This window comes from Mus caroli, chromosome 2, assembly GCF_900094665.2.
Source record: "Mus caroli chromosome 2, CAROLI_EIJ_v1.1, whole genome shotgun sequence".
Classification (NCBI taxonomy): domain Eukaryota; kingdom Metazoa; phylum Chordata; class Mammalia; order Rodentia; family Muridae; genus Mus; species Mus caroli.
In genome coordinates this window covers 149775220-149793437 of record NC_034571.1, presented here as the reverse complement: position 1 = coordinate 149793437, position 18218 = coordinate 149775220, and the positions used below count along the sequence as shown (strand labels likewise).

At 43.8% G+C, this 18218-nt stretch overlaps 1 protein-coding gene across 1 annotated transcript in view; it reads right to left on the bottom strand.

Annotated features, from left to right (window-relative positions):
- The window catches only part of Ctnnbl1 (catenin beta like 1), a 158905-nt gene that overhangs the window by 55369 nt on the left and 85318 nt on the right, over positions 1-18218 (bottom strand). Inside the window, exon 11 of the mRNA XM_021154657.2 lies at positions 1203-1384. Within this exon, the coding sequence (XP_021010316.1) occupies positions 1203-1384 (182 nt within the window). The remainder of the gene's footprint in view (positions 1-1202; positions 1385-18218) is intronic.

Sequence of the window (18218 nt, the reverse complement as noted above, 5' to 3'; positions counted from 1 at the left end):
ACTGCTCCCTGTGTGAGCTGATTTTCTTTAAGAATAAGCAAAGATACCACCATCTTCTCCACTGGTGGTGAGGCCTAAACCAGACTGTGAGCAACATGGCTCGAGCAGAACCTGGCACCACTGAATGGTGGCTGCCATAAGCCTGTCTAGATATCCAGGCCCTCATTTCTCCTCCCAGGGCCTCTTCCAGCTGAGTTCCACAGAGAAAGAAAAAGGCTGGCAGAGGGGTTAACTCGTTTACAGCTAGCTTGGTCAATATCCGACGGGAATCTGATGAGGTCTCTAACTTGTTCTCGTCTTAGTGCTGCCTCTAGAGAGCTCATATGATCACTCAAATGATCTTCAAGTTTCGGGAGACAGGGCCAGGTCTACTTGAGACAGACAGGGGTGAGGGAGGGGTACAGCAGATATGGCAGGTGTCTAGGCCAACTCTACCAATCACTGAGGAAAGTCACCCAAACCATGGGACATGGTGCCTCTTGACAGAGCCACTGAGTTTTCCTAAGTAGCTCAGGTCTCTTTCCTCTTTCCCATGCACTGCTTCCTGTCTCTCTGCACGCTCCTGCACTTTAAAATAGCCATCCAACCATGTAAATTCTCGGGTGCAAGTGTCTGCTAGCCTCCAGCAGAGCTGTCAATGCCCATAAATCGCCGGCTTTCCAGATTGCATTGCAGCTATTTACTGGGGGAGGGATGCTGCAGGCCACCAGACAATACCAGGAAGACACTGGCCTGGCGGTAACTACTCTGGTTACGGCCTCACAATTCACAGCAGCATTTTGCTAGGAGTATGCTCCATCAGGGAGGAGAAACATAAAAAGGGGAACCTGGGCTGTAAATAGTTTATTCCGGCAATTCCTGATGTTGGCTGAATCATACTTTAATACAGAAATACATGAAAGCACCACTCCGGAGGTGACATGTGGTGCCACCTCATTACTCTTTGCAAAAGGGTCTTCCATCAGAGAGACACCTCACCGCAAATTACAGGGAGGAACACAAAGCCTCTCACGCACGCACACACACAGGCCAGAGGGAGTCGACCCTCCAGGATTCAGGCATACGCAGAGCCAGACCCACAAAGGTCACCCTTAGTCTCCGGGTTGCTTTGCCACACTCGGAACAGCAGACAGACACAAGTGAGTGCTCTCCCTCGGCAGGACCCAGCTAACTCTCCCAGCGGTCCCTACAGTGAACCCTACCTTCATGCTCCTTCTCTGTGGTTCCCACCTTCTTGATTTTCCGAGGAGACTTCATGAAGAGTGGAAAGATGGTCCGTAAGCCAAGAATGTCAACAAACTTGTGGCAGTTGTCTGTGCCTTCAGGCCCAATCATGGCATGGTCCAGCACCTTCAGGGCACTACTCCGGGAGACCTTCTTCTCCCTACAAACCAAATGCATTCCATCAGAAGCAATATCAATGTGTGTGTGTGTAACTTTTTTCTTAGCGTGTACCCATTCTACTAGGAAAAAAAAATCCCCTCGTAAAAACAGAAAAATTGAGACAGTATTTACATTATGAAATATCTAAGCAGAATACCATATACATTAATAGAATCTAAAATAGAAAGAATAAATTCTTACCCACCCAAGAATAAAATCTTAAGGTTGCAAATGGTAACGTCCAAATTCCCACAAGAGCTATGACAATTCTGTGGGAAGCACATCACAAGACTAGAGAAGCAGACCAGACTGAGGGTCGTGGCTTAGCAGCCCCCTTCCCTCAATAGCTTTACTAGAAACCACATCATTTGATTTGTCCTCTGAGAATGTACAACTCCGTGGTATCAGTGTGCTCACATGCAGTGTGCTCACATCCACGACCGACCACAGAGCTTTTCCACCACCCTGTGAGAAAACCATGCCCCCCTTTGTTCCTGGTTGCATTCCCTGGCTCCTGAGCTCCCAGCAGCCACAGCTCTGTGTGGTATCTGCAGACTCACCTACTCGAGGCATTTCAGCAAATGCTATGATACATGGTCTCTGTGACTTGATGTCATGTTTTCAGGGCTTACCCGTGTTCTAGGTTGTCAGTGGTCCATTCACTTTAATTAATTAATTAATTAATTAATTATATGTGAGTACACTGTAGCTGTCTTCAGACACTCCAGAAGAGGGAGTCAGATCTCGTTACGAGATGGTTGTGAGCCACCATGTGGTTGCTGGGATTTGAACTCCGGACCTTCGGAAGTTGGGTGCTCTTACCCACTGAGCCATCTCTCCAGCCCCCATTCGCCTTTTTAATGGTGACTAGTTCATTGTATAGTTATCTATATGTTGATTTGTATACAAGTGAATATATATTTTCTATTGTAAATACTGCTGCTGTGAATATTCATGTATATATAAAATTTCAAGGGACATGAACTTCATCTTTCTTGAGTACATCTATGTTAGGAGGGCTGCTGGTTACAAGGGTAACTATGCCGACCCACTAGACTGCTCGCCACAGTGGGACACGTCACTTTACATCAGTGACAAGGATCCTCTTGCCCCACACCTTGAAAACCTTTGCCTTTGGGTTCTCGTTATCCCAGTGGTTTTAACAATGCTGCCCAGTGTGCTGCTGGGGAAGCACACACACCACTGTATGTGTGGAGTCAGTTCCCCACGTCCATCATGTAGGTTCCAGAGAGCACAGTCATGTTGTAAGACCTGGTGGGAAGCTCCTGTTCCCACTGAGGCCCATCGTGGTGGTTCTGACTTACATCTGTGAAAACTAATAGAGCTGAGCATTTAGTGGGCTTGGACATTTGTATTTTGTCTTCCGGGAAGCGTCCACTTAGAAGCTTTGTTTGTATCTGTTTGTTTATGTTTATTATTATTTTTTGAGACAGGGTCTCACTGTGTCGCTCTCGTTGTTTTAGAACTCACTATGCAGACCAGGCTGGCCTAGAACTCAGAGATCCACTTGCCTCAGAGGGGTGCACCAAGCCCAGCCTGCTTTGCTTATTTTAAACAGTGCTCTTTATCACTGTGTTCTAAGCATTTGTTTTCTTATATTCTGAAGTCCCTCAACAGATATGATAAAATCATTTCCTCATTCTGCCAAACGCTTTCCTTACTTTCTTGATGTTTTGGTTGTGAACTTTAACCTTTAGCAGCTGAGCTCTCTCTAGCCTTCTCCTTACTTTCTTAACAGAATCATTTGAAGAATAAAACCTTCAAGTTTTGATAGAGTTCAACGTATCTAATTTTGTCTTTTGCTGTCATACCTGGGGAACCATTACTGCATTCAATGTCATAAACGTTTACCCTGTATTTTCTTCTCAGACTTCTTACTGTTAGGCCTCTGATTTTTCTGAGTTAAATGTGAATGAGAGGTAAGGCCGAGCTTCATTCTTTCACAGCAGAACATAGGACTGTCCCAGTACTCTTCACATGTGCCACTTTAAAACTGATGCTCCTTTCTTTTTTGAGACAGAGCCTCATGTATTCCAGGTTGGCCTCAAACTCCTAATCTTGCTGCCTCCACTTCTCAAGGGCTGAGATTATAGGCAGACATCACCACAGTGAGTTGACTTAAAGTTTATGCTTCTTGCAGGGAGCGACGTGACCCATTCATTTAATCCCAGCACTCAGGATGCAGATATCCTGAGTGAGCTGAGGCCAGTTTAGACTGCATAGGGAGTTACAGGTCAGCTGGAGCTACACTGTGAAAGCCTGTCTCAATGAAATACAATGAATTTTCTATACTGATCATACAACTTCTTTATTAGTCCTAATAGCTGCACTAATAGAATCCTCAGGAAATAACTTCATCTTATTTCCTTCCTAGCTTGCATGTCTTTTATTTTCCAGCATTGTTCAACTGCCCTGTCTGGAATAAGCAGTTCAACGCCTAAGAAGACATTTCATCTTGCTGCTGACCGTGGCTGGAAAGCATGCACTTGCTGACCATGAGGTATGGGGTTAGCTGTGGGCATTCTGCAGGTGCCTGCTACCAAGGGTTACAGAAGATCCTTCTATTCCCCACTGAGGTATTTCTATCATGAAGCTATGCTGGACTTCACAAGTCTTTTTTCTACATCTTTGTATTCCTTTTGCCACTTCTTAGTGCCTTTCATTTTCCAACAGTGAACATGTACTTTGTAAAATTAGAAAAGTTAAGTGACTCTTAAGAAGAAACCAAACCAAACCAAACCAAACCAAACCAAACCAAACCAAAGGTGATACTACCCTTGATGCTAAAGGTCTCAGCAATCCTGCTAGTGGCTACCACTTTGTAGATTTCTCTAGGGAGTTTGTGACAAGATACCAGAGACACCTTACAAAGAAGAAAGGTTCATCTTGCCTGTTTCTGAGGTTTTACTCTGTGCTCACCTGGCCCCACAGAGCACAGCATGTCACAATGGGGCTGCGTGGTAATGGGGCTGTTCAGAAGCAGGTGGGGGTGGTCCTCAAGTCCCTCTTCAGGGACATACCCCCTCACTGACCTCACTCTTTTCCATGACACCCTACTTCATTATGGTTCCACTATTTCCCAACAGAACTGCAGGCTGGCAACCAAACCTTCAGTACAGAGAGCTTTGGAGACTTTTAAGATCTAAAAAATCTAAAAGTAACAAGCATAATTTCCTAAAATCTTATATGATTTTCTTTAACACTCTAAGCGGTACACAGAAACAAATCATTTACTTCCTAATAGGGTACAGACGGTGAACCAGCCACCCAAGTGCACGGTGTTTACTGAGCACTTATTCAGCACTGTAGTACACACAAAGACATGGATTCTGCTCCAAAAAGTGGAATCCATCTGGGGAGATCAAATGAACGTGAGGTGATCAGGAAAAGTGCCCCTGTGTTTGGTCTCCACAATACCTGTTGGACACCTTTCCTGTCAAAGAGGAAAGCTGTTACTGTACCCTACAGCTTACACTCTGCAGAAAGCCAGGGGACAGGAAGGTGGTCAGGATGTGCAATGACTATTCTCACCTCCATCCACCCAGCTACTCAGAGATGACCTTCAACCTAGCCACTGACTCTGAAGACAGGAGGAAGGCTTCGGCAGGAAGAAGACTGTCCTGGCTATTGGAAACCAGAGGTTTCTCATTTTTAAGGGATTTGAGGAAAGGATAGTAAAAACAGTTTTAAGGGACAGAAGTGATGGAAATTATGTTCAAGATGTTAAGAGGAAGGAAAGAGCAGCTTTGTCTGGGAGAAGCCAGCGAGGGGATCACGAGGCAGGGGATGCCAGATGAGAATGAAGCCTATCAGGACAGTGTGTGCAAATGTGCCCTCACCAGGCCCCCTGCTGTGCTGCTGGGGAAGCCCAGTGCCATCCAGTTACTGAGAAGGTGGGCACCAAAAAGGGGCACAATTAAAGGGCTTAGTCCAGGAGCAGAGAGAAGAGGGGACTGGAGGGGCAGACCTTGTGGGCAGGGAGGATGGTTCAGAGACTATGGCAATAGAGTAAATGCGATAGAAAAAGAGGTCTGACTGCAGCAGAGGGGCGAGGAGGCGTAAAAAGGGCCTATTTAAGAGAAATATTAAAGTTTAAATATCAGGAGGAGGCAAACAAGGTTTGCTATCCACTGGGAAGAACTTTCTATCTCAAGATGAAATTCTAGTAGGAGGCTACACAAATAACATTCTCATTCTTGCTGCGGTTGACTTCTGAACCCAGCTTTACAAGCCGGGATTTATAGAGGTTATGACTAGGGCAGATAATCACTCGGGCAGAAATTAGGAAACACAGCTACAAATGCTCACTGGTTAGCCACCAGGAAAAGGTGTCCTGAATTGAACGATGACTGCTGACCAGGGCACCTTCAGCTTCTGTTGAACATACACTGAAACCATTTCACAAATGACATAGGATTGCCTGAAACACTAAAGGCAAAGGAGCCTGGCTGAGCCAAGGCCCTCCTTTTTCCCTGCCTAAGCAAATTTAAGAAACAAAAGACTTTAAAAGCAAGCCCTTCTTTGGGTAGGCAGCACAGTAGCGTAGGTCACGTTTAAAGGGGGCAGTAATTGTGTATTGATCACCATTTAGGCAAACTGCATGGAGGTGAACTTTGGAATATTCATTGGGCTCAAGTTCAGGCTTTTAGCAATCAATAGCTGTTTGGCCTGACTTTCTTTGGTTGACTTTATTTGAAATATTTATTCTGCTGGAGGACAAGTAGTTTATCTTAGTCTTGTCTGGGTTCATCGGGTTGTCGATCATGCCAGCACCAATGTGAACACCAGCCTCCACAGCTGGGGCCATGGCCAATGGCTGGGGTTGGCTGATGCCTATGTGCTCATGTGTGCCTTGGATGCCGCAGCAGTATCTCCTGTTGTTGTTTTAATTAGCTTATTCTTTATCACACCCAAACACGTCTGTGATGAACATAGATTCTGAGTATGATTTTCCTTGCTCATTTTTTTTCTTTCCTCAAATATTTATGAGACACCTAACAGGTGCCAGACATCTAGTCAGGAATGCAGAGACAAAGCTCAGCTCGGGGCTTCTGGGGAGTTGGTCCGCACGGAAACAAGCAGATGAGGGATGAGCTGCCTAAGAAGGGCTGAGACCTGCAGGAGAGGCACAGGCAAAGGAGGGGAGTGCAGCCATGAGGCCTGGCCAGGAGGTGAAGCTGAACTGTGTTTCGCAGACATGTGAAGACGGAGCAGAAGGGAACAGGAGCACAGGCAGAGCAGAGCAGAGGCAGCCCGGGAAAGAGTGGGTAGGCCACCACAGTGGAAGCCAGGGGACTGCGTGCCTGGGTTGCACAGCAGACGGTGGTTGGGGCAGGAGAAAGAAAGGGAAAGAACAGCAGAGGGAGAGAGTGGGCTGTGGAGGTTTGAGTAAGAATCCCCCTCACATACGTGAGTGCTTAGTCATCAGGGAGTGGGTGACACTCTTGGAAAGGATTAGGAGGATTGGGAGGTGAGGCTTGTTGGAGGTGGCCTAGGCTCACTCTCTCCTGGCCTGTAACACAGGATGCTACTGCGCCAACACCCTGAGTACTGTCATGCTCCTGCCACTACCTTTGCAACTGAATGCAAGCCCACAATTAATTTGTTTTTAAATATGTTGCCATGGTCATGATGTCTCTTAGTGACTAAGAAACAGGGCAAAGGAGCAGACAGGGATGAAAATGGCCAAACCCAAGGTGCCTCTGGGATGTGGCAGTAATCTTCGGCTAGGACTTGATGGGTCTAACATTCAGGAGTGAGGGGAAATTTGAGAGAATAATGAAGTCTGTATAGGCTCTAACGGAATCTCCTGTGTAAGTCTTTTTAAAGGTAGAGAAAAACAGCAGAAGCCAGGAGAAAATGTATTTGAAGGACAGGCTAAAGGTGTAAACTCCTTTCCCCAGGACTCTGGCTAGCTAGGATTAATTAAAGAGGTCATTTAAAGAAGTTCTTTAAAAGATACAGGTAACCATGAGCTGATCCCGGCAAGAACTCTGGCTAATTCCACTCTGCTTGCTTTGAATACACTTGGCAACATTTGTTTCCTTTACTGCTCCCCAAACATAAGGCTATTTTATCCGACAGAACATTTGCATGAATTACACAGTCAGATCAAGACACCTTTATAATCAGCTTTCCACCATTACAACAAAATACCTGAAGCCAGAATAAACTTCTTGGAAAAAGGTTTATGACGTTAGAGGTTCCAACTCAAGCTTTGGGCTTCTGGTGGGGGCACCAGATGGCAAGAGCTAAGAACACAGAGCAGAGCAAACCTGCCTAAGTCTATGAGGCAGGAGAAAGAAGCTAGAAAGCCATAACCACTTTCAAAGGCACACCCTAAAGACCTAAGGATCCATTAGACTCTTATCTCTAAGTAGCACCACCCTGAGGACCAACTAACTCTATTACCTCTGGGGACAGTCTTCCAGGTCATCATCAATGATCACAGTGGTTTCAGGCTATGGACACAATGTCCTTAAACGTGTCCACAGTCGACTAACTCACATGAGCCCATGAGTCAACACATAATTGCTAAAACACTTTTCATCACACCAGAACCTGGCCATGGGACTCCTTAGAGCCAATAACATATGCATCTTCAGAGGAGAAACTGAAAGATGGACTGAAAAGGCTTCCCTTTTATCTTGTGAATGGCACCTTGTGATTTGTGTGTCCTAAGGCAGACAGAAGAACTTCTAGGAGCCAGCTACAGAGGTGCTCAGTGTGAAAAGTCTCTGTTTTGGAAGTCCCTGAGATTTGGGGTTAACCACTGTATCAAACCTAATGAGGAAAGATGCTGTCTTGGGAGGATAGCATCGGCCTCCACAGGTCAGGCGGTGTGGGCGATACAGCAAAAGTGTTCGATGTAAAATAATACTTTAAGAGTTGTGTTATATTAGCAACAAATTGTAAGAAAATGGATGTAACAGTATAATATATGTGCTGGGCTTGGCCAGTGAGTTAAAATGGAGGAGTAAGAACAGGCTTTTTATGTTCCCTCCCTTCCTGAAGCCAGTGTGGAGCGATGGAAAAGAGAGCATCGGTGAGGAGGATAAATAGTTCCTGGACACTGAGACAAGGCAGCATATGCAGTGAGCATGTCTGCCAGGAGATTCTAAAACTCACTTCAGCGGGGAATCAGGTGGACCCCCGAAGCTCGCTGGGCAGCTGGTCTAGCCAATGCCATGATCATCAGCAGAGGCTGAAGGCAGAGGAATGGGGAGATGGGTTCATGGTCGAGGGGCGGGCAAGTCTACCAATCCTGTTAAACACTTGTACTCAGGAGAGGTGGAAGGAGAGAGCTGATTCCACGGAGTGTCCTCTGACCTCCACCCTGACATGCACAGATTGCTGCCTACCTTCACCTCACACACAGGGATAATGCATTCAAGAACAAAAAACCAAAGGTCGAGATCAACAGAGAAACGATGGTGCCTGATGTCAACCTCTGGCTCCTTCACGTATGTGCATCTGTGTTACACATGCTAACAATACACCAACAAAAACACACACCACAGCACATACACATATGAGTAAGGGGGAAGGAAGAAGATCTGTTTCCGGAGTATTCTGTCATGGGGACAGACATGGAGTGGTGGTAGACTGCTGGCCCAGCAAGCATGGGGTCTTGAGTTCAATCCACAGCACCACAAAGATGTAAACGAGGAAAGTAAAACTAACAAAGAAACCCAGAACAATATAAAACTCACAATACTTGAAACTTAATAACTACCACCATAAAAATCACCTAAAACACCACATGACAGAGCCGGAGATGAGGACATTAAAATAGCTACAATCATGACATCTGATGATGTAAAGGGAGACCCATCAGCGTGTCAGACTGAATAAGACTGAATTGAGTAACTACGGGGAAATGCTGTGTCTGATAAAAGGAAGGAGACGACTGCAGCCTGCACACTGTAGAAGGCACCCCAACAGAGCAGCTCAAGTCTTCAGTGTGTAGCAAGGGAAGAAAATAGGCATTGGACCACTACCAAGGTACTGGAGTGGGCAACTGTCAGAGCAGAATGTACATGCAATTATGTTTTTAATACTTGATTGTATGATACTTTGTTATTATATGTGATTATAAAATATGATCATAATCATGCTCATGTACATGGAATCATAGCCCCTGAAAGCCAGATGGGAGGGTGGGGGTAGAATTTTTTTTTAAACTCTTGTGGTCAAAATAATTCTACTCTTTGTTTTGAAGATATCATCTCACTATCCATCAGGTAACCTCAAAGTCCTGATCCTCCTGACTTGGACATGAAGAGCCCATGTAACAGCAGATGTGCAGATACAGCTCTGCTCCTCCAGACCCAATCCTCAGGGTCCTCCCAAGTTTTGTAACAGAACAAAAGCTGTAGCCTCTCCTCCGTATCCCACAGATCACCCCCGCCCTCAAGTCTATCTGGTTGCTGTGTCCTAGTCCCCAACTCTGGAGCAGACATGTTCAACCACAGGCCATGCCTGCCAGATGGCCACATAGGTAGGCTGCCTGCAGACCTTTCCATTCTCTCGGCTCCCCAAACCCCATCCTCTAGGTCATCCAAAGTATTGCAAGAAAACACCAGCTGCAACTCCCTCTTCCTTCTGTGAACTCTTCCGGTGGATCCCATCCTCCCCTGGCCTCTCCTCCAGTGTCCCAGCCCCCAACCTGGGCAGACACTCCCTGCTAAAGCACAGGGCACATCTGCCAGATGACAAGGCAGGATGCCTGCAGACCTTTTCACTCTCTCTGTTCCCCAAGACACAATCCTCAGGGTTGATCCTAGTGCTGCAACAGACCATCTTCCCCTGGCCTTCCCTTCCCCCTGCCTCTAACATTTCATTCCCTGTGAACATAACTGCCAAGAAGGCCAGTAAAACAGGCAATACACAGCAAAGACACCCTCTGAAAATCCAGAGGGGAAATGGAAAACAAAGAACAAAACACCTACCCAACAAAGAAAAACTTAGAAATCAGCACCTAGAGCCATAATCAATCCAAACCCAGATGCCTAACAGCCAGGGCAATATGACTCCAGCAGAGCCCAGCTATCCTACCACAGCAAACTCCGAATATCCCAACACAGCTGAAGTATATGAAAAATACCTTAAAATTGTATGAAATATATCTTTAAACTATATGAATATGATAAATATCTTTAAAGGAGAAATGAATAAAGAAATCCAGAAAAATACAAACAAACAATTGGAGGAGATGAATCAATCCCTAAAGAAATCCAAGAAAATCCAAACAATTGAAAGAGAAGACTAAAACTGTCCAAGACCCGAAAATGGAAATAGAATCAATAAAGAAAAAACAAAGTGAGGGAATTAAGAAAATAAAAAAATTGGGAATGTGAATAGAGTACAGAAGCTTCACCAACAGACTACAAAAGATGGAATAGAGACTCTGAGGTACTGAAGGTACAATAAAAGAAATGGATACACTGGGCAAAAGTAATATAAAATCCAAAAAACTCCTGACACAAAACACCTAGGAAATGCAGGACACTATAAAGAAACCCAACCCTAAGAATAATAAGAAGAGAAGAAAAAGAATAATTCAAGCTTAAAAGCCCAAAAAATATTTTCAACAAAATCATAGAAGAAAAACTGTCTAACCTAAAGAAGGAGACGCCTATAAATGTACCAGAAGCTTATAGAATACCAAATATATTGGACTGGAAAAGAAAGTCTCTACACCACATAATAATCAAAACACTAAACATATAGAACAAAGAAAGTATATAAAATGCTGCTAGAGAGAAAGGCCCAGTAACACATAAAATCAGGCCTATTAGAATTAACTGCACTTGACTTCTCAAAAGACTCAAAAAGCCAGAAGGGCCTGGACAGATGTGTTGTAGAGACCACAGATACCAGTCCAGATTATTATACCTAGCAAAACTTCCAATCGTCATAGATGGAGAATGAAAGATATTCTATGACAAAGCTGAATTTAGACAATATCTAACTACAAATCCAGCTCTACTGCAGGTACTAGAAGAAGGAAAACTCCAACCCAAGGAGTTAGTTTATTTCATGAGTATCTACACTCATGAAAACATGAACACATTCTCTCTCTCTCTCTCTCTCTCTCTCTCTCTCTCTCTCTCTCTCCTTCCCTTTCTTCCCCCCCTCCCCACTACTACCACCACTAACAATGACTATAATTGGTCACTAACATCTCTCAAAATCAATGGTCTCAATTCTCCAATTAAAGGACACAGGCTAATAGAATGGATGTGAAAATGGAATCTATCATTCTGTTGCATACAAGAAATACATCTTAGCCTCAAGGATAGATATAAAGGTTTGGAAGAAGATCTATCAAGCAATTGGACCTAAGAAAGCGAACTGGTGTAGCCATTTTTAATACCTAACAAAATAGACTTCAAACAAAAACTAATGAAAAGAGACAGAAAAGATACTATATACTCAAAGGGAAATTTCACCAAGATGACATTTCAATTCTTAACATCTATGCCCCAAACACAAGGATACCTACTTCTGTAAAAGAAACACTATGAAAGCTCAAGTTATACATTGACCCTCACATACTAATAGTGGCAGACTTCATTACTCCACTCTTACCAATGTACAGATCACCTACGCAAAAAATAAATGGAGAAATACAAACATAATGAAGTGAACAGGTATTTATAGAATATTCCACCCAAACACAAAAGAATATACCTTTGTTTCAGCACCTCATGGAACTTTCTCCAAAATTAATACTTGGATGCAAAGCAAATATCAATAGATACAAGGAAGTTGAAAGAGAGTTATTTCCTACCCAAATAAATCCTACCAAACCACCATGATTAAAGATGGATACCAACAACAGAAACAATAGAACGCTTACAAGTTCTAGAAACTGAACAACTCTATATTGAATAAAAAGTAGGACCAGATAGAAATAAAGAAATTAAAGACTTTCTAGAATTCCATAAAAATGAATATACAACATACCAAAGCTAAAAGGAAAGTTCATAGCAATAAGTGCTACATTAAAAGGAGAGATCTCATACTAGCAACTTAACAGCATATCTAAAGCTCTAGGACAAAACATAAGCACACCCAAGGAGTAGACAGCAAGAAATACTGAAACTGAGAGCTAAAATCAACAAAAGGAAAGCAAAGAGAAAAATACAAAGAATCAACGAAAGAGTTGGTTCTGAAAGAGATAGACAAACCCTTATCTAAATTAACTAAAAGAGGGAGAGAGAATATCCAAATCAACAAAAGGGAGACATAACAATAGACAGAGGAGATCCAGGTAATCATAAGGACATACTTTTAGAACCTTTACTCCACCAAACTGAAAAATCAAAGATTATTTTCTTGATAGATACCACTTACCAAAGTTAAATCAAGATCAGATCAACAATTTAAATAGCTCTATAACCTATAAGGAAATAGAAGCAGTCATTAAAAGTCTCCCAACCAAAATAAGCCCAGGGCAAGATGGTTTTAGGGCAGAACTGTACCAGACTTTCAAAGAGTTAATACCAATATTCTTCAAACTATTCCACAAAAGAGAAATAGAAGAAACATTGCCCAATTCATTTATCAGGCCACAGTTATGCTGATAGCCAAACTAAATAAAGATTCAACAAAGAAAGAGCATTATGTATCAATTCTCCTTATAAACATATATTTAAAAACACCCAATAAACTACTTGGAAACAAAATACAAGAACAGATCAAAAAAATTATCCTCCATGATGAAGTAGGCCTCATCCCACAGATGCAAGGATGGTTCAACATATAAAAATCAGTCAATGTAGCTGGGCATGGTGGAGCCCACCTTTAATCCCAGCACTTGGGAGGCAGAGGCAGGCGAATTTCTGAGTTCGAGGTCAGCTTGTTCTACAGAGTGAGTTCCAGGACAGCCAGGGCTACACAGAGAAACCCTGTCTTGAAAAAACACAAAAAACAAAAAACAAAAAAAAAACAAAAACAAAACAAAGAAACAAAAAAAAACCCAGTAACAACAAAAATCAGTCAATGAAATCCACCATATAAACAAACTGAAAGAAAGAAAGAAAGAGAGAGAGAGAGAGAGAAAGAAAGAAACCAAAACCACATGATCATCGCATTAGATGCTGAAAAAAACCTTCGAAAAAAATCCAACACTCCTACATGATAAACGTACTGGAGAGATTAGGAATACAAGGGACATATCTAAACATAATAAAGGTAATTTACAGCAAGCCTATAGCCAACAACAAGTTAAATGGAGAAAAACTCAAAGCAATTCCACTAAGGATAAGATAAGGCTGTGGTCAAGATGCATTGTATGAGAGAAGAATCTATTCTTAATAAAAAAATATGTAGATATATAGAACAGAAATATATTTAATAGAAAAGACCATTTTTCTATTAAAAATCTATTTTAAGAGATAACTGATCATTTAAACAAAAAGAAGACTCTCCAGTGGGATTTCCATCGTATTCTGACATCAAATATGTGACCGCAGCAGCAGGAAGGACAGAGAGAAATGCTCCAGTGGGTCCCACAGCACACTGAGAGGGCACGTGTGGGGTCCATCCTATTGTGGCAAACAGTCTTGCTGGGATTTGGGTATTCCATCCCATCCCCACACTCTCATTTAACCATAACCACCTCTTTTACACTGTCTCCAGCCACCCGGGGGGGGGGGGGGTTGTTCCAGGGCTTCAGTATATACATTTGGTGGGAGAAGGGAGCAAGGCATCAGACAGCATACAACTTATTCCTGAACAGAGAGATGCTCAAAGATACCATGCTAACACTCATTAAGACGAAGCTGTGGTGTTACAATACTAGGAATCAAGTTTCAGATCAAAGAGCAATCCTAGCGATAGAGAAAGTAATTTCTTCATAGTAAAAGGGTCAGTTACACAAAAGAGCATAAACTCTGAAATGTTTTTTTTTAACTTTTTGTTTGTTTACTGGGAAAGGGCTTCTTTGTGTAGCTCTGGCAGTCCTAAAACTCGCTCTGTAGACAAGGCTGTCCTTAGAATCCAAATTCAGAGATCCATCTGCCTCTGCCTTTCGAGCACTGGGAATAAAACTGTGTGCCACCCCAACTGATGTCATCCCAGATGTTTAAGCACCTAAATGGCTTCAGAATGCGTGGAGCCAAAGCATACATAGATGAGAGGACAAAGGCCAACACCACGGTTTCACAGCCACCTCGCACTAACTACCACATTAGAAAACAACCTGTAAGTCACTGTCTTAGTCAGGGTTTCTATTCCTGCACAAACGTCATGACCAAGAAGCAAGTTGGGGAGGAAAGGGTTTATTTGGCTTACACTTCCATACTGCTGTTCATCACCAAAGGAATTCAGGACTGGAACTCAAGCAGGTCAGGAACAGGAGCTGATGCAGAGGCCGTGAAGGGATGTTCTTTACTGGCTTGCTTCCCCTGGCTTGCTCAGCCTGCTCTCTTATAGAACCAAGACTACCAGCCCAGAGATGGCACCACCCACAAGGGGCCTTTCCCCCTTGATCACTAATTGAGAAAATGCCTTACAGTTGGATCTCATGAAGGCATTTCCTCAACTGACACTCCTTTCTCTGTGATAACTCCAGCTGTGTCAAGTTGACACAAAACTAGCCAGTACAGTAACATGACACCAACTCTACCCCCTCCCACTGCAAAGCCCCAGCCCCGGGCGGGCAGCAGAGGCTCTTCAGATGCACAAGGAGGGCTTGGCAGCATGACCAACCTGGGCCCACACAAGGCTTTGTAGATTCAGAAAGGTTCCAGTCACATGAAGTGTGTTCTCAGACAGCATGAGGAAGCAGAAGTCAGTGAGGACAGACTGCTGGAAAAGAGGACAGACAGCTGGAAAAGAGAACAGACAGGTAGAAAAGCACCCAATATCTGAGAACTTTACAACACACTTCTAAGTACTTCATTTTGGATGAAATAAAAATGAAAACACATGACAGCAAGAGAGCAGCCGGCTGCCCTGACTCTTCACCGAGCAGGGATTTATAGCAGCACACACATTAGAAAATAACAGAGCCCTCAAATGAACAACCTCATATTTCTATCTTGAAAAGTCAAGAAATAAAGACCAAAGCAGAAATCTCCAACACAAAAAACCAGAAAAGGGGTAGAGAAAAATCATTAAACAAAGCTGGGTCTACAGACTTAAGGGAGAGAGAGGGTAAACTTGTACACAATAAGACTGTCAACAAACCAAAGTGATACATTTCTTGAAAGACAGGAGATACTCAAGTTACTCAGACAGAAACAGGTCACTGAAACAAATAAATCACCATCGGAATTAAGATTTTTCAAAAGATGACAGTGGAAAGGAAAAGGCAGAGCCCAGGGCAGAACACGATGCCTATACCACAGGCCTGGCAGGCCGGTGTCCATGAGGCTGTACTCATCATCACTGGCACAGTTTCCTACACCCAAGGGCAGAGGATGTGACGAGAACTGACCAGCAGAGAGATGTGGGGATGAGTCTGCATTCAGATACCCAATACTGCGAGTCATAAGGAAAAACAAATTTTAACTGTATGAGACAACCCCCGCCACACGCTGTGCAGACGTTAGCACGGCTCCACTAAAAGGCTGACCAAATGCTAATGGGAAACCAGGGCTCCTGGAGCTCACACAGTGCCATGGGATTCAAAATGGCATCATTTTGCAAGCAGTTTGACAGTGCTTTAAAAACCAAAGTACACACCAGTTATATGGTTCCACTCAGCTCCTTAGTATTGACCCAAGATCAATGAGAAATGCGTGTGCCTGAAGCCTTGCACAGTTATGTTCATTTTAGCTTTCCTCTCAAGGGCTACAAACAAGATACAAACAGAGCATCAGTAAGTGAGTCAACAGACTGTGGCTTAGTCATATGATAAAAATACTACTTGGTGGTGAAAAAGGAACAAGCTATTGATACACTGCAAGGATCAATCTCAAAACACATTACACGCTAAACTTGGTCAGATGAGCTGCCACACCCAGCAGAAAGCACATGCTATATGACTCCCTTTACACTGAATTCCATAAAATAAAATTTAATATATAGTGGCCAAAAAGCCAGTCAATTGTTACCTAGAAACAATGAGTCAGAGTGTACAGGGAAACTCAGGAGCGTGATAAAGGCAGATGTCATTATGCTGGTGGCAAGGATGTGAAGGGTGGTCCACACATGGAGGACGCAGCAAACAGACACCTCAATTATGCACAATTTACCCTGGGCTGAAGAACAACTATCGAGTCAGACAGAAGGGCTCAGACAGGTCTGCCACGATTTCTGGTCAGCTAATCCTCTCCTACCACGGCAGTCTCCATTTATGAAGTGGTACCGTCAGCCTGCAGGGCTGGGAAAGATTGCTCTGTGCCTGTGAAGCATTTGTCTGTTCTCAGAGAACAGGTGCAAACTATCGGGATCCATCTACGACACAACACTGGGATTTGGCTTGCAGGCGAGGAACAACAAGCCGGACGCATGCATGTACAGCTCAGAACACGGGCATCTTCAGCCCCACGGTGGCACAGCTGCCCACAGACTTGGCCCGAGGATCTTCTGCCTGATCCTAAGAGACTGGAGTTTAGAGAAGGCGCTAGCTCTTGGAACATGGTGAAGGATGGGACTGAAAATGCAGACTGGTTAAGACTGTTACATGACCATCAAGAACAAAACCACTGGACTGCAGGGAAAAGACCAGGGAATGAACACCCAGGGCCCAGGATGCCCTCTTTACCCATATACCTTGCCACAAGCCCTGTTCAGAATGGGACCTGCTGAGCCTCACTCTGCAAATGGCATGTCAACACCCTCTCTGTCACGTTCTTGAGAAAGGAAAACCTTCCTTAAAAACTCAGCAAAACCCAACCAAACAAGAATCAGTGATTCCTGGACGATGTGACTGTGTCCTTCTGTCTCTCTTTTTACCTGTACAGTTAATAACGGAGACGAGCTCACTCACTGTTTCTGCTACACAGCTCAGGCTGGGCTGAGCACATCTCTGGGGAGCACGGTGGTCTTCTCTCTAACTGGAACAGTGTTTACAACAGAAGCAATAAGCCTCACGTCAACATTTTCAAAGAAATTGACAATGTAATTCTCCCTGTCCTGGCAGCTTGGCAGTTCCTGAAGAGCACCGAACTGCTCACAGCCAAGGACACACTGGTATAAAGTGCCTGCTGGCGCTGCAAGGAAGACTGTTGGGAGCACAGGCTAAAATTAACCCACATCTATTGAAATTTTCTATTTGTAGCAAGCATCTCACTGGAGAGAGACATCTGTGGGGATGAAGGAGACAGCAGCTCCATCTCATTCAGGGCTTCTGGGGCAGTTACAGTGCCAATCTCCCTTCCTGCCCCATTCCAGACTGTGTGTAATTCTGCAGACTGGCACCTCTCAATTCCACAGTCCTTTTTAAAAAAAATGTCTTTCTTTTTCAAGACAGGGTTTCTTTGTTGTAGCCCTGTCTTGAAACTGGCTCTGTAGGCAAGGCTGGTCTCAAACTCACAGAGATCCACCTGCCTCTACCTCCAGAGTACTAGGATTAATGTTCTTAAACAGCACAATAAACTGCAGCTCCTTTGAGTTTTATCTTTTTTTCTTTTTCATTTTTTCTCTTTTTTGTGACAGGGTTTCTCTGTGCAGCTCTGGATGCTCTGGAACTCACTCTGTATACCTTGTAGTTCAAGGCTGACCTTGAACTCAGGGTCTCTCTGACTCCCTAGTGCTGAGATTAAAGACATTCACTGCTACACCCAGTTTTAAAATTTATTTTCCACTCAACCACCTCTGACTATAAAAACATCAGCTGGCTTTTGTCTTTACCTCAA